The 20,026-nt window shown below is 60.8% G+C and overlaps 2 protein-coding genes across 2 annotated transcripts; both read left to right on the top strand.

The window, feature by feature from the left end:
• Window positions 1-29: 29 nt before the first annotated feature.
• On the top strand, window positions 30-2,328 carry SYS1 (SYS1 golgi trafficking protein). The gene is made up of 3 exons (XM_068419732.1): window positions 30-201; window positions 819-886; window positions 1,454-2,328. Exons 1-3 carry the CDS (start codon window positions 40-42, stop codon window positions 1,692-1,694), a joined length of 471 nt encoding a protein of 156 aa, XP_068275833.1. The 5' UTR covers window positions 30-39; the 3' UTR covers window positions 1,695-2,328.
• A 9,318-nt stretch (window positions 2,329-11,646) lies between these two features.
• DBNDD2 (dysbindin domain containing 2) lies at window positions 11,647-18,560 on the top strand. The gene is made up of 4 exons (XM_068419704.1): window positions 11,647-11,749; window positions 16,403-16,558; window positions 17,027-17,170; window positions 17,974-18,560. The coding sequence occupies exons 1-4, from the start codon at window positions 11,707-11,709 to the stop codon at window positions 18,171-18,173; spliced, it is 543 nt and encodes a 180-aa protein (XP_068275805.1). The 5' UTR covers window positions 11,647-11,706; the 3' UTR covers window positions 18,174-18,560.
• The last annotated feature ends 1,466 nt before the right edge of the window (window positions 18,561-20,026 follow it).

Here is a 20,026-nt window from a genome sequence, read left to right as displayed (position 1 = left end):
CGGCGACCGCCACTTCCGGCGCGCGGCGGCGGGCGGGCGATGGCGGCGCAGTTCCGCAGCTACGTGTGGGACCCGGCGCTGATCGTGGCGCAGATGGTGCTGCTGCAGGCCGGCTACTACAGCTCGCTCGGGCTCTGGCTCGCCCTCCTCGGCGCCCTGGGCAGGACCGGGCCCTCCCTCCAGCAGGTCTTCAGCGACGAGGTGAGGGCGCGGGCCCGCCCGGGCCCCGGGGAGCCGCCGGGGGCGCAGGCCCCTGGGGCGGGGGAGACGGACCCCGCGCCCCGTGCGGGCATTCCGCAGTGCTAGGGACAGCCCCCCCGCCGTGGGTAGCACCCCGGTACAGAGGCAGGCCTGCCCCCCCCCCCGTGTAGCTGCCTCCACTACAGACAGACCCGCTGCCAGTGTACGTGCCCCCAGTATGGAGCAGAGCCCTCCCTTGGAATAGGTGGTGCCGCCGGTACAGAGAGCACCTCGCTGTGTAGGTGCCGCCTGCTAGTATAGAGAGAGACACCCTGTGTAGGTACCCCCAGCATAAAGACAAACACACCCCCCCCCTCCATACAGGTAACCCCAGCATGGAGACACACCCCCCCACAGCCTGTGTAGGTGGCACCCCTCAGTACAGAAACAGACCTGGCCCTTTTCTGTGGGTACCTCCAGGCAGAGAGACAGACCTCTTAGAAGGGCTGCCCTCACTGCTCAGGCTCCTCTTACCGGTCACAGCGCAGGGCCGTGCCGACGCGGCTGGGCCACGGGAGGAGATTACGTGCTGTGGGCTGTGATTTGTGCCGTGGTTTCCTACTAATAGTCCCGTGTAGATTTTAGGCTTCTCAACCCCACCGGGGAGGCTCTCCATGATGGCTTTCGTCCTCAATGCACTCACCTGGTAAGTTGGCAACTAGCTGGAGCACCTGTGTCTTGTTCTTTAAGATTAAACTTTAAGAGAATTTAGCAAGACCTACGTCTCTCAAAGCCCTGTGCTTGGGTGAGCATGTCTGCTGAGGGGAGTCAGGAGCTGCTGACTCCTGACTTTCTAGAGCCTGGATAAGTCGTTTCACTTCACTGCCTCAGTTTCTCAGCTGGGAATGAGATTTGCTTCTGTGAGAGATTTTACTGAAAGTTAGAATTAATGGATCTCAGCAAACACTGATCTCTAAACAAGAATGTATTTTGCCAGTGAGCAAAGATTACTGGGGGAGATTGTGCAGAGCACCAGGCAGGAATTTTTAAACTAAAAGCTCATTTCCCTGCCATCAGATGGTTAAAAACCTGTAAGCATTTAAGTCTTGCTGAAGCGGCTGAGAGCAAGGTGAGAAACAGCCTATCCTTCAAACATTTACGAAGTTCTAAAGCAGCTAAATTTGCACCAACAGCTCCTGATAGCTCTTGCTGTATCTCCTTTTTCCTAGACACAGCACAGTTTGTTCATTAATCTCCTGTCTTTATTTCGCAGTGCTCTGGGCTTGCTGTACTTCATCCGCCGAGGAAAGCAGTGCCTGGATTTCACAGTCACGGTCCACTTCTTCCACCTTCTGGGCTGCTGGATTTATAACTCACGCTTTCCCTCCACCCTGACGTGGTGGCTGGTACACATCGTGTGCACGGCCCTGATGGCTGCCATCGGCGAGTACCTCTGCATGAGGATAGAACTCAGAGAAATCCCCCTCAATTCTGCCCCCAAATCCAACGTATAGACTCGCTCTGGCAACAACATGCTGCATTATGTCATTGTTTCCAGCACAAGTGCATCTAATGCCTGAGAATCATCACTGAAGAAGCACAGCAGGTCTGGTTAGACTTTTTTTTTTGGGGCTGTGGTAAACTGCATGAGCATCTCCTCTGGCATCAGCCGACAGCGCGGGGAGAAGCAGATGTTTATTTTGTTAACACAAAGCATTTAATATGACTGTATGGCGAATGTGCTCTTAAACTCTTTGCTCAAGAGACTGTTAAAAGCCAGGTAGCTTTTAATGTGAGTTTGATGCGTGAGGAGCATCTGGAATTTAACAAACGTGGGAGTGCCCTGTGTGGGTAATGCAATGGTCAGCTCTTCTTGCGGGAGCTGGCACGGTGAGCAGTGAGGCTGGGAGCTGCTGCTTCTGAGCTGTAACTTGTTTGTTTGGGCTTTGGTTGGAAAAAAAGGCAAGGAAGTGAATGGATGGGGAGAAAGAAAACAGTTGTACTTACATGAATCACCAGCTGAGACCCTAAATAACCTATAATATTAGATGGGTTTGTTTGCTGTTTCCATATTTAATACATAGAGGTGTCAGACAGCAGTTTGCTGAAGAAATCTTTTGTAATAATAAAAATATTATGTTACTGTGAGCGTGTTATGGTTCTCCTGGGAAGCTGAGCACTTCAAGAAATACTGCGAGTGTCCCTATCATGGCAACAGAAGGATTGGGCCAGAGGAGAACACGCGGCTGTAAGATGCCCACTGTCTAGGGCACATAAAATTTCCTACAATAAATATTTCATACCTCTGCTCTGAAATGAAGGCATCAGTGAGTGCTGTCTTGGGAAGTCAGCCAGCATAATCCTCGCTTCAGGAGCCGTGTCAGCAATCCAGGATCTCCACACGTTCAGCCCGCGGCTGGAGCCATCCCAGAGAAGCCTGCAAAGGTGTCCTGGAGCCACACTGCTGTTCCCACTTGTCTGGGTCTTCCTGTCAGGCTTCAGAAGTCTGGCAACAGATCTGGTGTGGTAGAGGTGATGGTTAGTTAAGTGAGAGTCTGCTGCTTGTTTCTCAAAATAATAGGATGTTCCTTTATTTAGAGGCACTTCAAATAAACGTTACCTGTGGGCAGGCAGGGACGACACCTCACTGCCGAGGGGCCAGAGCTGGATGGCTCCTCCAGAGCCCGCAGCCTGAGCAAGCAGAGCTGCATCCTGCCTCGTTTCTGCAAACTGGCCAGTTTGTGCAATCCCAAACAAGGGCAAAGCCAGTTCCACAGACAGATTTTTCTCCTGTGCAGCACCTTGCTGCAGTAACTTTCCTGTGTACATTAATATCTGTAAGTGTTAATTTGCATCATTTATTTGCTAATTCAGTTCATTGAAAAGTGTGGGATGATGAGAGATGCAGAAGTTGATAAACTCTTTGAAGCTGCTCTTTTGTTACTGGGGGAGCTGCATTTCGTTTCCTGCTCTCACACTGCACATCGAGGCAGGATAACATCCTGGTGGTGTAAGGACTTGGCAGCTCTGCCGCGGAGGAGGAGGATTGCCGGTTACAGTTGTTTAGACAGAACGTTTTATATTCTGAGATTTCGCCAGAATCTCTTCCTGACCAAAACACCTTTCAGAGCAGCAGCAGTCTTTCAGAGGCAAGAGTTCACACGAGTTTGTTTTTTTCTGGGCAGGAGCCAGTGCTTGCGGGAGGGCCACCCAGAGGTCACTTCCTAGGGCTTCCCCTGCAATTCTGCTCTGCAGTCAGCAAGTGGTTCATCCCCTCTCAATATCTGCTCGTTCCTCATATATAAGGATACTTGCCTTTCTTCCAGTCACCTTCAGCCTAGATATAAACTGGTCTTCCAGTAGGTGCCAGTATCTCCCTCGGAAAAGAGCAGAGAATGTGCTGCGATGGGGATCGGGGCAGTGCATTCATTCCTCAAAGGTTTGTAACAATGATCAGAAATGCCACGACACAGGCTGCCACCACCTTTGTGCGGTGCTTACAAACTGCGGCTCTGTAAGTTCAGCCAAGTGATGATGAGGGGGATGCCAAGGACGGAAGCATTGGGAACATGGGTCCAGGCAAAGCTTTGGGCCGTGCTGGGCCTGCAGAGGTCAAACAAGCTGCCTTGAAATTTGCTTTTTCAAGACTCCCTTCTCAGTGTCTCCCAGACAGCTGCTGCTTCTGGCACTCCCAGGGCACACGTGTGAAATTCATCCCAGTACCTGCAGCCAGGGGAGACATCGCACCATCAGTCCCTTTGCAGCAGCAGAATGCCAAGAAGCTGGGCAGAGCCTTGCTGCCCCGAGCCTGCCCTTTGAGCAGCAACAACCTCAGCATTTCATCATCCCCTCCCTTGTCTCCCAGACCATCTTGGATAAAACTCCAAACATCAAAACACTGAAATTATTTCATGACTTTTTTTTTTTTTTCTTTCTCTGGAAGTCAATAAAATCCATTATTTTCCATCAACAAATGTTTCCCTTTGGCACCAAGCACCCTGAGTGTGTAAAATGGGCTCCGAACAAAGGCCCAGCGTGTTTCTTTCATAGCTTTCCCCAAGTTGAGTCAAGGGCAAAATGCAAGCACAAAGCAAGAAAGAGTACATCTCCCGCAGACAGTCGCAGCTTTATAACTCAGGTATGGGCAGGGGCCAGAGGAGTTATTCAGTGTGTTCTCATTAGACACATCTCCATTTATCTGCTGGGTATTACCCTGCGTGAGTGGAAGCCATTCGATGGGAAGAGGCTCTTGGGGAGCATGGGCAGGCAAAGATAACCTGTGGTCCTGCAGTAACAGGGAGCTGCTTGCTGGAGACCCCTTGGCTGCCTCCCCCTGGGTCGACACCTTGGATTTTCTTTTTTCTTTTTTTTTTTTTTTTCAGATCCAGAGCTAGAACCAGGCAGGGAAAAATCCCAGCAGAAACAGAGCTGAAGACCACAGCCCCCAAGAAGACTCTCCCAGGAGGGGCGCAGTGGACATCACCCCACCGGTCTGGCACACTGGAGCCAGCGCCACATGGGATGACCCCGCGCTGCATTTACCCAGAGCAGTATCGAGCCTGCCAAGGCTTTATCCCCTCCTGGAGCTCGTTCCTTACCTCTGGAGAAGAAGCAGCTGGGTTTGAGCTGTTTCTAACAAGCTCCTTGTCCCCAGGAGTCAAGCTGAGCAGGGAGGGCTAGGCTCCAGCTGTCCAGGGACAAGGACAGCAGGTACCAGGCTGGGCCGTGTCCCCCCACCCAGTGTAGGGAGGAGAAGAACGGGCATCCCTGCCTGATTTGTTTTGGCTGCTGAGTATCTGAGGACAGTGGGGCATTAGACGCTGTGTCAGACTCCCCAAAGGCTGCTGTGGGTGCTGCAATGGGGAGGGCACCCACAGCCTGGCAGGTTGCTGCGCACACACGAGCATGTCCGTAAGTCCTGACGCAGCTGAATTCACAGATGAGGTCTCAGTTTTGGTACAAACCCACAAAATAAAAAAGTGGGAGCCCGAAAGTCTCAGCAACTGCCATGGGCAATCCTCTCCTCTGGAAGTGGCTCCTCTCCAAAACAAAAACTGCCCCAAGGGACTGGTAAGGCTTTACACCATGCTTGCCACTAAACTTCCCCCCATGACTTCTTTCAAAGGGAGTTTCTTTTACCTGAAAAGAGCTTCACAAAAGCATTTCGTATTGCAGCTGCTTTGAAGCAATGCATGTCCTGGCGCCCAACACCAGGCCAAGGCAGGGGCCAGCCACGGGCAGCACCCCCCGGGTCCCAGCCAGCTTCTCAGCCTCTGCCAGCCCACAGCACCAAACGACTCACACCCCGAGGCACCCTCCTGCCCTGTCCTCCCCTCCACCTCAAGTTTCGCTGTCCCACGTGAGCCAGGGCTGGGCACCACCTCCAGCCCATAACTGACCTGTGAGCTGGGGACTGCCTAGAGGGCAGGAGCAATTGCTCTGCCACCTTCCCCGTCCCACCGGGACACCAGGCACACATGCCACCCCTCAGGAAGGAGATGCAGCCTGGCCAGCTGAGCAGGGACCCTGCACGCAGGAAAGGGGCAGCTTGGTTTTGTCCAAGCACACCGTGCTGGAGACACCACCTTGAGCAGACACGCAGACCGAGCGCTCCACTGACTGAATTTTCCTACCAGGGCTTACGTCAGAACACCAGCTGTGAGGGAGTTCATTAAACTGAGTCACTGTGGCAGAATAAATGTCCCCAGATAATGAGAAAAGCTGGTGCCAACCCAGGTAACCTCCTGCACTCGCTCCCCAGCTGCGGCAGCAGCAGAAGGCAGGTCTGCCAGGCGAGGGTGAAACCTGGCCCGTGTCTTTGGGCAAAGGATGGCTGGGGGAAGGCAGAGGGGGATGACAGCTCCTGCCTCGGTCTGCTTTCAGCTGGGATGGCAATTCCCAGTGTTTCACCCTTCCCAGCCTCCATCTGCTCTGCTGCTGTCCAGTGACTTGCCCATACCAGCTCTGGGGCAGCACCACGCGCCCAGAGCCCAGACACCACCAGCTCCAGGCCAGCTCTCAGCTCCGCATCCGTCCCTCGCCCACGCTCCTGGAGAGGGGACCACGGCACCAGGAAAGCAGACAGCAGAAGAGAAGACTGAGGGCTAAAGGCCAATGATTCAGAAATATTTCCTGGCAGGAAGCTGGGACATCATCAGCTTTTTCCTCCAGCCACAGCAAGCCCAGCTAGCCATGCTCTGGGATGGGCAGGAGAAGCTGGCATGTCTCAGAAAGTGCAGAGCCCCAGGCCTGCTGGCGGGGAAGATCCCAGGACCTGTTCTGTGATGGTTAGTGCCCCAGAGCCTGTGAAAGAAAAACCTCATCTCACACCTCTCATGTGAGTTTCAGCAGAGGAATTGCTCCTCCGGCAGTCAACCACAGCACGTGCTGGGCTGCGTGCTCGGTTGTTTTCTAATATCAAGAAGCCACGTGTTCAAAAAAAAGTATATATTGCAGCCCAAAGCAGAGCAGTTCCCATTTCACGCAGGGGGTCCTGGCACGGGGCTGTACTCACCCACAGACTCGGTGCAAGCCCTGCAGCTCGATACCATCCACCTGCTCCTCCGTGGCCATGCTTTCCCCCAGCTTGAGGACACAGTCCAAGAAACCTTGGTAAACATTGGCGCAGGAGGTGCCTGATGCCAGCAGCCCGGCCAGGTGCCCTACCAGCCGCCGAGGGGGCCGGCATGAGCACCCAGACCTTTGGGGACATAGCCCACCTCCCTCGCGGAGTGACCTGGGCACCCTGGGCTGCCGCAGTGCCGGTGCCACCCGGCCATGGCGAGCTCTCCCTCATATGGACACACACAAGCCTCGCCCCGTCCCTCGCCCGTGTCCGGCCCTGCCTGCGTTTGCAGAGAGCCCAGACGAGCCGCTCTGCCAGGGCAGGGAGCCGGTGCGGGGGCAGTCGGGGTGCCCTGCTCCCAGCCTGCCCCGGCTGCTCCCCCCCACCCAGCACCGGCACCCCCGGCCCGAGGGCAGGGACAGGCGGGGGGGGGCACGGCCAGCTCAGCACCGGCACCCAGCACCCACCGGGGACACAGCCCGCACCGCCCCGGGGCGCAGGGAGGGGAGCCCGCATCGCCCCCGGCCTGCGCACCCCAGAGGCCACCGGGCAGCGGCCCCCCCCCGGCCTGGGCACCCCGACCCCTGCCCGGGCAGCGGTACCCAGGGCAAGGAGCTGCCGGTACCGCTGCCCGCAGCCCCATGGCCGGCAGCTCTCCCCATCCCGCCTCCGCGGGGAGGGCGCCTGGCCCCGGCCGCGGCTAATGAGCAGCTTTGGCCGCAGCTAATGAAGGAGGGGGCGGGGCCGCGGCTGATGAGCTCCCGGGGGCAGCCCCGTGCCCGTACCCCCGGCCCCACCGTGCCCCGCACCCCCGGACCTCCCAGCACCGATCCTCTCGGGACTCCCCGCCAGCACTCGCGGCTCCCGCACCCCGCTCCCCGCACCAGCGCAGGGCCAGGGCTGCCTTGCTTCGGGTTTAGCCCCTCTGGGTGCACCCACACGCCGCCGCTCTCGCTCCCCGGTCTCTCCCCCAGTCCCCCCATCGCTCCCAGGAGCCTGCAATGCTCCGGGGCTGGGAACGTGCCAGCTGGTGCCACCTCCGTAAGTGGGACCCCCCCTGTGCTCAGGTACCCTCTGCCCTTGGGGTGGCCGTGCCAGCACCCCCAGCCGCCTCCAGCCCCGGGAACCCAGAGCGAGCGGGCACCACAACCCTGCAAATGCCGCGTGTGCCCAGAGCAAACGCAACTCTGAGAGCGCTTGGGTCTGAAAAACATGAACACATCTCCTGATTTTCAAAAGAACAACTCAATAAAACAAACTACAAACCCAGGCAGGACTCAGCTGCTCCCGGCGAGCATCCCTCCAGCACGACCCCGGGGTGCTCAGGGCTCCCCCGGGGATGTGTCCCCCCAGGCAAGGATGCTTGATTTCATCGGGGGACGAGCAGCTTGATTTCATCTGTGGACCAGAACAGGCGGGTGCGTAAGGTACCGTCCTACAGAGAACAGGGAACACCAGGGGAGCCGGGACCTCCTGCCCAAACACGCAGGGTACGTGGCGGTCACCGACACAAGCTCCCGTCCTTTGCGCTCCCACAGCTCTTGTTACCCAAAGCAACTCCATGGGCTCGGCAAATGTTACTGCAGAGCAGGACTGGCCAGCCCTGAGCAGCTCCTGGCCTCCTGACGGCCGGGTCGGTGCCATTGCTCAAGGCCAGGCTGGCCCAGTCCCCTCAGCAGAGAGGGGCAGCGGCCAGGGACGGCTGGGGCAGACGAATCCCCGCTCTGCCACCGACACGCTGCACGGCCCCAGTCACCCCTCTGTATGTGGGAGGATACAAGGAGCTGTGGGGACCGGTGGGACTGGTGGGTTTACTGGGGACAAACACAGCACGGCTGAGCCTGGCTGCTGGCGCAGCTGGGAAGGAGCCAGCCTGCCCAAACTGTGGGGTGAGCAGGCGAGAGCGGACGGCTGAGGGGCTGCCCCTGCCCCCACCTGACGCGGGACCTCTCCTCGCCCTGCCCAGGTGTCTGCCGAGGTGCTCCAGGAATACCCCTTCTTCGCCCGGGGCCGGGGCTGGGTGTCCTGCTGCCCCCACAGGACCTCCCAGCTCTACCAGCTCCCGTGCCAGCAGCTGGCTGTCGGGGACGTCTGCATGGTGTGGAGCCCCAGGATGTGGGGACACGACACCCCCGGGGCCTGGCAGGAGCCTCCACTGGCACCGTGCAGGGACCGCTAGCACCGGGACTGGGCTCCCCTCCCTCGGGGCAGGACGTGGCCAAGGAGCCAGCCGGCTCCTGGCACGAAGCAGGGCTGTGAACCCCGGCCAGGCGGCCCCTCGGCTCCCCCCGTCTCGCCTCCCTCCCCGGCCCTGCGGAGATGCTCGTTTCTCAGCAGCCATATGCCTACGAGGGTGTTTATGGCTTTTCTGTCTCCCCGCTGTCCCAGGCTAAAATCGCCCCTTTTAAGGGAGCCGCAGGAGGGCCGGTCACTGGAGCCTTGCCTGCTGCGGGCTGCTGCCTTGCAGCGTATCCCCTCGTGCACTGGAAAAGCCTTGCCTTGTTTTTCTCCCCACTCCACAATTTGCTGACCGAGTCAAGCTGCAGCTCACTCCCAGCTCATCCACACGCTCCTCCTGGAGAATCAGCTCTGTTTTCACCAGCCAGTGATTCACCTGCCTGGCGCTGGTTCACCTTTCCCGTAGCAGCCAACTCCTGCTCAGCTCCATCCTCGCCCCACGGCTCCCTGACTCACCTCCCAAACCTCTAATAGGTGGGAGAAACCTGAGCGGGAAGGGCAGGGGGAACAAGTCACGTTACATTTTCTCCTGATGATGGGTGCGCTTTGATGCTGGCTCCCCTGGGGACATTTGGCAGGAGCTGTGCTCTGTGTCATGGAGAGAAGAGGCACGATTCCTACCTGAGCTTGTGACCCGGATCTCCAGGGACACCGCCCAAGGACCCGGGCGTTCACGGTTAGGGCAAAGGCTGTTGACACAAAAAGGTGCCATCAGCCGAGGCTGGAGGCACAAGGGAGGCAGGGATGCCACGGTGGCCGAGGCAGACCCAGCAGGTATCTTCCAAGGCTCATTCTTAGGGCTCCCCAGCAGAAGCAGAAACTCTCCATCAACTTCAGCGTCACCTCTGTCCCCTCTCGCCTTTTGGCCAGGGGCAGGCACGCTTGGCCACGAGCAAAAAAAAATCATTATGTGGAGCTGTCTTGCCTGCGCTGGTTTAATTGGAATAAAATGTGTGCCCCGCTGAGCGGCACGGCGCGTGCTGGAGAGCCGGGTGAGTCAGGCTCCGTGCAGATGATGGATGATATCACTGCTCTGCCAGCCCCCTCCCAGCGAGGCAGGGCGGAAGGGCCGCGGCAGCGGGGGCCTGGGTGTGTGTCACTGCGCGGGCAGCACCCACCATCGCCGTCCCCGCAGCGGGGGCTCGGGCTGCAGTGAGCCCTGGGGGCTTGGGGTGCTCCGGGGGGCTCACGTGCACAGGAGCAGTCCCCGCGCCTCGCAGCAGCAACCAGCGCCGATCGCCACGGACGTGTCACATAGCAGAGACCTGAGCTAATTCTGTGCCCTGCCTCCTGTCCTCCCCGCTGGCAGGGCAGGGGGTCAGCAGGGACGGTGGCGATCGGCTGACGCTGTCCGAGGCCACGCCAGACCACACCGAGCCATGAGCAAGCCCGAGCCAGCAGGTACCCAGCAGAGATTTTTCTGCCACAGCTTCTCGAGGACCATGAGCCCCCTCCTGCTACACCAGCCTGGCCCCCCAGCTCCCCAGGGCCCAGCCACAGCGCTGGCATCCCACGCTCAGGTGGAAACAGGCAGGCAGGACTCAGGGTGCTTTTTGGATATGGATAAACACTTGCGTGAGCAAAGCTGACTCCTCGTAACCACTGCCCTGTGTGTGAGCTGAAGCCAGCAGCTACAGGCAAGTGTAGAGGGTGCGGGCACTGGGTCCTCAGCACAAAGCTGGTTTTTGGCAGCAGGAGCTCCCAGGCGGCAAGGGAGGGGGACAGCAAAGCAACAGTAGCCAAAGCAGAGCTGGGACACAAACAATACCCAGTTATCTGTAACCATCCAGACAGTGAGACAAACACAGCGAGAAGGGGGCAGGCAGGACACGCCACAGACACTGGAAACTCCCTTTCAGCGAGAGAAGAGGGCAGAGTGGGTGCCCCCCCATCCCGGCCCGGCCCGGCAGTGACCAGGCTGCGGGCAGAGCTGGCGCTGGGCACGGCGAGGCACTGACTCACCCTGCTGAGCCACGGGAAGGAGGCGGGCGGCCAAGTCCACTTCTGTGCCAAGGAACAGCCCTGATGTACAGGGCTGAACGTGGGAGAAAACACCCTGGAGTGGGATCTGCTGGGGGACGAGGGTCTCAGAAGGCTGGGGGTGAGCTGGGAGGGAGCCCAGGGCACAGCACGCTGTCATCTCTCCTGCGTGATGGCGCGAGCTGGGCATTTAGAGAAGAAAGGCAAAAAAAATAAAGCCCCAAAGCATGAGTAGTAACTGTGCTCCTTGCCCAGGCCTAGAGACCCCTGCCCCCAGCCCTGCTGCCCCTGCCCCAGCCCCGCTCCCCCTGCCCCAGCCCTGCTGCCCCTGCAGGGCACAGAGCTCTGCCTGCGGTGGCTGTGGATGGCGGGGGGACCCTTTGCAGGGACCCTCCCTGGGGACTCTCTTTGGGGCCCGGGAACAGACACTCCGCGAGGGCCGGGCATCGCGCACCGGGCCCTGCCGTCCGCGGGGGCCAGGGACGCTGCGCGGGGACCCTCTGCGAGGACCCTCCCTGGGGGCCGGGGACCCCTCCCCGAGCGCCGGGCCCCGGCGGGGCAGCGGGCGGGAGGCGCCGCCGCGATGCCGCGGGGCCGGGCGCGCCGGTACCGCCCCGCGCAGCGCCGAGCACCGCCCCGAGCGCGCAGCCCCGGCGGGCGGCACGGCGGGAGGCGGGGGGGGGGCGGCCGCCCCGCGCTGAGCCCCGCCGGCCCGGCCCCATCGCAGCCGGTGCAGCCGCCGCATGTCGGGGCCCGGGGCGCAGAGCCGCAGCCGGCGGCTACCCGGTAAGTGCCGGCCGCGGGGCGCGCTCGGCGGGAGGGGAGCGGGGCACCGGGCGGGCGGGCAGGGCTCGGGCTGCCCGTACCCCCCCCCGCAACACCCACCCCATGCCCCCCCGCCGCTACTCCCGAGCCCCCAGCCCCAGCCCGCGGTACCGGCCCCGCTCCGCGGCTGCTCTGGGCAGGGGCCGCCCGGGACGCTCCGTGCCTGGGATGGGGATGCTCGGGGCGGGGGGGGCACCTGCGTGGGAAGTGGCTGAGCTGGGGGACCTGTTGGGCCACGGGCTGGTTGTGGAGTGGTGTCGGTATCCCTCGGAGCCCCCCCGGGAGGAGCGGAGCCCCCCGCAGCCGCGGGGTTTAGGGGAGGAGGCGGCTGAGCAGAGCCGGGGTGAGGGGGGGTTTGCGGGGGGACAGCCTGGCACGGCCCCGTGCCCGGGGCTGGCACCGCGCTGCCCTCCTGGCTGCCTTGTCCTCACGCTTCTCGCTGCAGGGATCGAAGCGGGGCCCCGTAAATAGCAGGGTCTTATGACACAGCCTCCGCTGGGGAAGGAGCTCCGGGCGGCGGGGATATTTTTAGTGCTGAGACGCAGGGGATTTGGCGATGGCTCGAGGAGTGCAGGCGATGGAACCGCTGCGCAGGCAGAGGTTACAAGGTGTCGTGTCTTCCCTCTCTAGTTCCAACCCCCCCAGCTTTTCCCAGCAAGCAGCTCTGCCAAAACCGCTGCCTCCTGGTGCATTTCCTCTCACCGGGGCCACGGTTATTTTTTGCTGTGCTGCAACGCGAGGTCAGACGTGCCGATGGAGAAAAGACCGTGCAGGGAATTAACGCTCAGGCAGCCGCTGGCGTCCAGGCGTCCCGTCTCCTCACAGCCTGACTCGGCACGATTCTCCGAGGCATTCCCAGCTCTCCGCGCCAGCTGCTTCTCCCAAGGCTAAAGGAGCCGAAAGCCCTGGGGATTTACCCTTGTCCCGCAGCGGTTTTGCTGGGGCAGGGTGATAAGGGAAAGGCTTGCGATCCCCGCAGGGCCTCCTGGAAGATGCTGTGGCAGTGGAGGAGCTGCATCTTCCCCCCACCAGATCTCCTCACAGCACTGCACGCAGGGACCGAGAGGGCAAGGCACAGTCCGGCGAGCCGGTCAGCGGTGGGGTGCCCCGGACCTCTCTGGAGGAGCGGGGTCAGGGGATCAGGTGCTGAGAAAGCGCAGGGACAGGGGCAAAAGCTGTCTGGGCCAGCCTGCCCCAGCTCTTTCATTCACCAGGGAACTGGCCCACGCTTGGAGTGACACCTCGCTTAAACTCTGCTCACCTCCCTGTCACCCCCTTGCCCCTTTCCACAGCCCAGATTATTTTTCAGGACCTTATTTAAATCCCTTGAAATCTCTGTGAGTATTGCAGAGCCATGGCCTCAAGAAAAGGCCGTCTCCATCCTCTCTTGGCCTTGTGCCTCCACTAACAAGCCAGCTCCTACCCTCAAAGCCACCCCTGCTATTCACTGGCACAGCGGGGGTTGTACTGGGATCCGGTGGGTCAAGGAGGAATGACAAACGCTCCCCTCCCAGCAGAAAGGCAGCCAGATAATGGAACCGTTGGGTCCGACAGCACCCTTAGTTCGTGCTCCCAGCACCCTGTAGCCCTGTTTGGCCCTCACCCCATGCTAACACCCCCCCAGGAACTGCTCCTCTCCCAGCCCGCTTTGGCGAGGCTGTGGATGGGAGAGCTCGCAGCGGTTTGCTCCACGGCCAGCCCTCCCGCGCCGTTCCCCACCGTGGCGGTGGCCACGAGCCCACACCACGTGAGGGCTGGCTCCTCGGCGTGCCCCGGCAGGGCAGAGGGACCAGCGGGGCTGGCATCCTTGCCTGCAACCCACCCTCTGTGCAGCTGCCCAGGAGCGGGTGAGAAAGAAATCCCTTCCTGCACCTCCTGGGGGGAATCCTGCCCTGCCCACCCAGCACCAGCGTCTGGCCCCGGTTCCTCTCCAAGCCGCGCTGGCTACTAAGCCGTGAGAGCCGGAAGGATTTGAAGGCAGCGGGGCGCTCGGTGCCGTCGCAGCCGCACTGTGGGGTTCAGCCAGCGGGGAAGAGCCTGGCTCTGAATGCAGATAAGCCGCCAGCCCCTTGGCTCGGCGGGCTGTAGTAATAACCATGACAATAGTAATAAAAGCCAGGCCACCAGCAGGTACCGACAGATCCCCCGCGCTGCACAGGGGCCGCATTGTGTGCGCGAACGTGTCCCGTGGTGGGAACATGCCAGCAGGATGAGACAATCCCGGCGATGACAGCCGGGCAGCGTGACCGGCCATGGCATGGGAAGGGCCGCGGCAGGGAACGCCGCTCTCCTTTATTCCCCCAGCCAGGGTTGCTGAGGAGCGGGTACACTAGCAGGGCTGTTTGCCCCCCCGGGCCCGGAAGAGCCCCCGGAGGGGGGGAAGGCTCCGTCCCCGACTCTCACCGCGGTCACGGGTCAGGCAGGGCCGGGCACAGCCCAGCTGCCGTCTCCCGCTGCCGGCGATCTTTACATAAAGGGATCTCAGTGCTCGTGCCCGACTCCCCAGCGAGAGCTCGAAAACAAGTTCATAAACAGGTCCTGCTAATTTGTCCCGCAAGAGGAATGCCGGCGCCCACAGGAATGCTGCCACCAGCACCCGTCCTGACTCTCCCCAAGCACCCTTACCCTGAGAATCGGTCACGTGCCAGAAAGAGCTGGGCAGTGAGAACATTAATGGATCAGCCACGCTCACGGTGCTCGGGGCAGTGCCCGCTAGCATTTTGGTTTATTTTGTATTTATTTGCACTGCAGAAGGATTTAGAGACCCTCCTCCTTACCTCCACACTGGGGTCCCTTTGGCAAGATGCCGCACGGAGAGCTGGTCTGTTGCCCTGAATCTGGGAGGCAGCGCAGGCTCTGCCCCGAGCCCAGCCTTCCGACAGCTGGAGCCCGATGGGCTCTCCTCGGGGGGTGAACTGCGGCAGTTTGCCATGGATTTGGCACAGCCGGGGTGGGCAAAGCTCTGCCTGGGACAGAGAGGACAGGGCTGGCTCCAGCTGCTGAAGGGGGCCAGCTCCATAGTCAGCACCCCCTCCTCGTCCCTAGCTCTATCCTCTCTTGCAGATGGCACAAGGGAGGCAGGAGGTTTGTGCCTTACCCCAGCAGCGCTGGGCTGCAGCCGCTGGTCAGCCTTGTGAGGAAACCTTCACCAGCACACTGCGTCCACCACCGCGGCTGTTAGCCCGGGTGCTGCACAGCACGTCGAGCCTCTGACCAGCACCCAGTGCTTAGGTCAGACATACCAAGGCAAAGACCCCTTCAGGCAGCCAGGATCACTGCCCTGGGCATTGCAGGAAGACGCTGAGCAGCCAGGAAAGGACCGGAGCCTCCTCCAGCAAGTGTATGGTGACTGGCCATGAGTCACGCTACATCCCCGCGCTGTGCTGCAGGCGCAACCCAGCTTCCCAGGGCAGGCACCTGCAGACGATGGGGTTTAGCTGAAGGATGCCCCAGAAACGGGGTGCAGAGGAGCCCTGGAAGGGCTCTCGGGAAGATGTGACATTGATCTCCAGGACATCTCACCAGGCCCACCGCCTCTCTCCTGTTTGGGTCCTACGCCGCTACATATTGCTGGCAGCCAGCCCCGCTGCTGCCCTCGCCCCCGCTCCTGCCAGACAGGGTGGGGATGCTGCTCACTCTGTTCCCTCCTCCCCAGCCTGGAGGAGTGGAGGGTTTGGGCTGTGCTCAGGAAGAGCAGAGGATGTTTGTTTGGTTTCCTTGGTTACTGCACTGCCTGCTCCAGTAATCACTTTTTCCCTGTGCTGGCTGGGCCAAGAGCAGCAGAGAGGAGATCTGGAATGGCTGAGGTCAAACACCAGCCTGGGAACAGCCAGGGCCACCAGCCACGGCCCCTCTGTGCCATTTGGGTCCTTGCCATTGTGGGTACCCAACCTGGAAGGGAGGTACCAGGCCCAGGGATGCAGCAACAATCTCCTTCAGCAACAGCCTGAGGGCTCCCATCACTCCCTGCCGTGTGAACCGGGGACACAGGCACTGGCATTGAACTGCGGGAGGAATTACAGGAATGAAAATGTTTGTGCAGGCAGAAGCCAAGCTGGCTGTGCAGGCGGGGGACGTGAAGGGGGGAGCCTGCGAGCGTGGGTGCAGCTGTATTTATAGCGCCGGTGGCAGCAGGGGTGCGCGTGTGCGGGGGTGACAGGGCTCCTTATGCAGCCCTCAGCCCAGGAAGCCTGGAGCACTAACGCCAGTTCTTGTCCCTGGGAGTTTCCCCTGTTGTTAGCGTTCACAGACAACCCTCTGTTCTGTAGCAAGGAAACTGAAACTTGAACATGTGCAAACCACGGCCGATCTCCTAACACCACCCTTTCCCCCCCTCAATAATTCACTTCAGCAGCCGTGAACGCAGCATATGAGCTCCCAGCTCCTGGCTGCCCTGCGCCTCAGAAGCGAGATCTGAGGCTCCAGCGCAGCAGGTGCTGGTGACGCCGTTACGGCGTGTAACATCTATTCACGGTGACTAAATCAATGTGCGCTGGTAAAGCTGAGCAGAAGGGAATCACCCACCCTACAGCACGGCCATACCGTGGGAGCTGGGATGGGCAGAAGGGCTCGGACAGCCCTGCCTGGTCCCACCCTCCTCACCTTTCTCCCCAGCCGACATGGAGCAGGCGCAGCGGAGCCTGGAGGCAGAGCAGATGCAGCAGCAGCAGCTGAAACTACGGGACCGGCAGAAGTTCTTTGAGGAGGTTTTCCAGCATGACGTGGATTTCTTCTTCCCTATGTCTCACCTGCAGATAGAGCATCGGAGACGTAAGTGCTGCAGGCACCGGCACGGGGCTGGGGGTGTTTCAGGGAACAATGACACGGGTGTTAGAGATCAGTGGGACATCCCCAGTCTAAAGACGGCCGGGGACACGCGTGTCCTGCCCTGAGACAGACCACACACGCTGCGTGTGGGTGTGCTGTGGGTTACTCACACCACTTAGCTGACGTCGCTGCGTGTGGGTACCCAGGCTGGCGCCCTGCATAGGCACTGGCTTCAGACAGGCTCCTCCAGACAGCAGTTTGGGGCAGGGACAAGGACTGTGGTGACACAGCAGGGGCTTCCAGAGGGGTGTTTTAAGGAAACATGATTTTCCTGGGGTACTCTGAGCAGCAAGTGGAACTCAGTTCCCCACAGCAAGGCTGGCCCCCTCCTCGGGGTCCTGCCGCACAGGGCTCACGGTGCCTTTTGCCTGGCACTAGCACTCACCTTTTTGCTGGCCTCTGTCTTTGCAGCCCCCTTAGGCAGCATTTCCTCCATGGAGGTCAACGTGGACATGCTGGAGCAGATGGACATGATGGACCTGTCAGACCAGGACACTGTGGACGTGTTTCTGGGCTGTGGGACAGAGGAGAGCAGTGTTGCTGGGCCCCTGCCAGGTACGTGCAGTCCCAGCCTTTTGCGGGCCAGGCTGGGAGCCCTTCCTGCCCCCAGTGCCCACACCAGCTTGTTCTTCAGCCCTGGCCACCCGGCGTGCATATCCACACACATCCACGCACAGACAGACACTTGGTGCTTGAGGTCTGTGAGGTTGGAGGGACCCAGCCCTGGGCTGGTCCATGTCAGTATCCACCTGCACAGCCCAAAGGTACAGACCCCTGTAAACACCTTACACTGCAGAGGACAGGGGAACCCAGACACTTTCCAGAGTCTGTGGGGCAAATTCTCTTGTCCTGAAGCTCCTCTGGAGCAGCCAGTGTCTTGTCACCATTTCCCAGGTCCCCGCCATGCTGCAGAGCTCACTGCACCAAGCGGGAAGGCTGCAGGACCCCTCCACCTCCCAGCCAGACCCCAGGGAGCTGGGCTTGGGTCCCACAGGGAAAGCCTGGGGTGCCAGCACCTTCCTCCACACGCACACACGCTGTAGTGATTCACCGAGGCCAAGCCCAACATCTCCTTGCCTGCTGCAGCTGATGGCCTCACACCGCATGGCTCCGAGCCGCGTTTCAAGTGAGACAGAAGAGGCTCCACTGCCAAAAACGGGGAAGGAATGTGCGGCATTGCCCAGAGCCAAGCCGGGGGTGTGAGGTGGGGAACGGCCACCGCAGCCGCATGGGGAGCGGCCAGGAAAGTGTGGCCTGCCAAGGAATAAGACATGTGTGTTGGAGGGGCTGTCCATGAAGCTTAGGGAGCAATAAAACTCCAGAAGGCTTTTTCTTTCTCTTACCGCTGTCTCCTCCAGGGGCAGATGCCGGCCAGTGCCCAGAGGAAATCACCCTGCAAGTGCCCAGCGAAGCCGAGAGCAAGTCACGCATTTCCTCCACGTCCTCTGCCTCTACGGATCTGGACACCAGCGAGGAGGGGGCCGAGACCCCCGTGGTGCAGTCGGATGAGGAGGACCTGCAGGAGGACAGTCCCAAAGAGCAGGAGGCAAGAAGCTAGCAGCCAGCTTTGCCCTGCTCTCAGCCTCCTCTGTACGGACCTGCCAGCCCGGAGGAAGGAAAGCTGCTGCCACTCAGTATAAACCCCGTCCTGGACTGCTGCCCTGCAGGAGTGGAGAGGTGGTTTTTCCCTCCTCTCCCTCCGCAGGTTCTCCTGGCAGCCAAGGGAGAAAGAAATGGGGTATTGTAGGCTCCCAAAATTAACTCTTCAGGCTTTGCTGCTAACACTCCCTGCTTCACTCCCCCAAAACGCTCAGCATCCCACAGCCCCACCATTCCCGGAAAGCCATCCCCTGGGATCCCAGGCCCCCCGTCCTACTGACAAAGGTCCCGTTCAGACAAGCACTTAACGGTGGCATACAGAGAAATAACACTCCGATCTAAACAAGCAGTGGGTGCGTGTGTTATTGGGAGAAAACAGCACTGGGGATGAGGGTTAGGTGGGGATTGCAGGAGGGAGAGCTGGGTAAAGGCAGTGTGAAGGGCGCAGTGCAGGAGCAAACAAAGCCCAGCTCCAGCACAGGGATGGTTCCTGCACCCAGGGTGGGAGCAGACAGCACGGACCTCGGCAGAGCAGGGCGGCTGTTGGTGGAGCAGGTCACCATACTGAGAAACTCCAGTGCTGCCTCCAGGAGGGAGAGAGCTGGCGACTGCAGCGTGGACACAGCTGACCCAAGCAGGGCTGCTGGGGACCTGTAACTACCCGCCATGAGCACACACACATGATTTGCCATGCAAATCAGCTGAGTGAACATCAGCACAACAGCACCAGCTGCCACTGCTCCCCAGCACAGCATGACAGCAGCAGCTCTGGCTGGAGGCTGATTTAGAAGAGCGAAGGAAGAGCCATCACAATGAAGCCACTTTGCAGCCTGCTACGCTTGCTCCCTGCAGGAGAGGTCAAGAGGAGTCAGGCACAAAGCTGGCCGGGGGCCCGCTGCTGCTATCAGTGGCTGCAGGCCAGGAAAGCACTGTCCCTGCTGGGCCTGTGTCAGCACAACCATGGTCACCCGTCCGAGGGAAGGAGCCTGGGAGATAAGCAACAGGAGCCGGGGAATGCTCCTCATCCTGGCTGCTTCCCAGGGCACGTTCAGACCTTGCTGCACTCCCTCCTGCATCAGGCAACCCTTCATGAGACCGGCTGGAGCCACCCAGTTACCTGTGAATGCCTGGCCGCAGCGGGAGGCTTTGGGAGCTCTGTGGGGCTGCCACCCCCCCCCGCGGCCTTGCTGCGGCTGCCGTTCGCTTCCTCCTGGGGTGGCCCCGGGCTGGCAGCCGGTGGAAACAGGGTGCTTCCGCATGGCTCTGCGCCTGGAGATAGCCGGTGCTCTCCGGAGAGTCAAGGAGGGAGGGAGCGCAGGCGACAGCGGGGAGAGCTGAGCAGAGGCAGTCACCCCGGGGACGGGCACAGGCCTGGCGGAGTCCTCGTGCACAGCAAAGCCTTGCAGCGAACCGCCCAGGCTCGGGCCGCACAAGAGCTTCCCCTGCAGCACCGATTGTAAAAGCCGGGGGAGGGAGCGCTCGGGGAGCGCCCCAAAGGGGCCGCCCTCGCTGCCAGGCCGGGGGCAGCCGCTGCCGGGTGCTCTCCTCCGGCCGGGCCAGGCACAGCCGGGCAGGCGCTTCCCGCCGCGGGCCGGGGCAGGCTCCAGGCTTACTCCTTGCAGCGGCTCCCCGGCAGGTCCCAGGCCCACGCGGGAGGCAGACAGACCCTCCGGCCCCGGGCCCTCAGCGGGAGGGAGGAGGCGAGGCCATGCCGGGGCTGCGGCGCCGCGTCTCCATGGCGACCCCAGCGGCGGCCGCCATTGGCCGGAAGCGGAAGTCGGAGGCGGGGCGGAAGCGGGCGGGGGGGGCGGG

Source organism: Nyctibius grandis, chromosome 28 (genome assembly GCF_013368605.1).
Source record: "Nyctibius grandis isolate bNycGra1 chromosome 28, bNycGra1.pri, whole genome shotgun sequence".
NCBI lineage: Eukaryota > Metazoa > Chordata > Aves > Nyctibiiformes > Nyctibiidae > Nyctibius > Nyctibius grandis.
This window is presented reverse-complemented; position numbering and strand designations above follow the sequence as displayed.

Coding starts and splice junctions, on each gene's coding strand:
- DBNDD2 (XM_068419704.1), top strand. CDS start 11,707: ATGTCGGGGCCCGGGGCGCAGAGCCGCAGCCGGCGGCTACCCG. Junction 11,750..16,402: donor CCGCAGCCGGCGGCTACCCG/GTAAGTGCCGGC, acceptor CTTTCTCCCCAG/CCGACATGGAGCAGGCGCAG. Junction 16,559..17,026: donor GCAGATAGAGCATCGGAGAC/GTAAGTGCTGCA, acceptor CTGTCTTTGCAG/CCCCCTTAGGCAGCATTTCC.
- SYS1 (XM_068419732.1), top strand. CDS start 40: ATGGCGGCGCAGTTCCGCAGCTACGTGTGGGACCCGGCGCTGATCGTG. Junction 202..818: donor AGCAGGTCTTCAGCGACGAG/GTGAGGGCGCGG, acceptor AGTCCCGTGTAG/ATTTTAGGCTTCTCAACCCC. Junction 887..1,453: donor GTCCTCAATGCACTCACCTG/GTAAGTTGGCAA, acceptor TTTATTTCGCAG/TGCTCTGGGCTTGCTGTACT.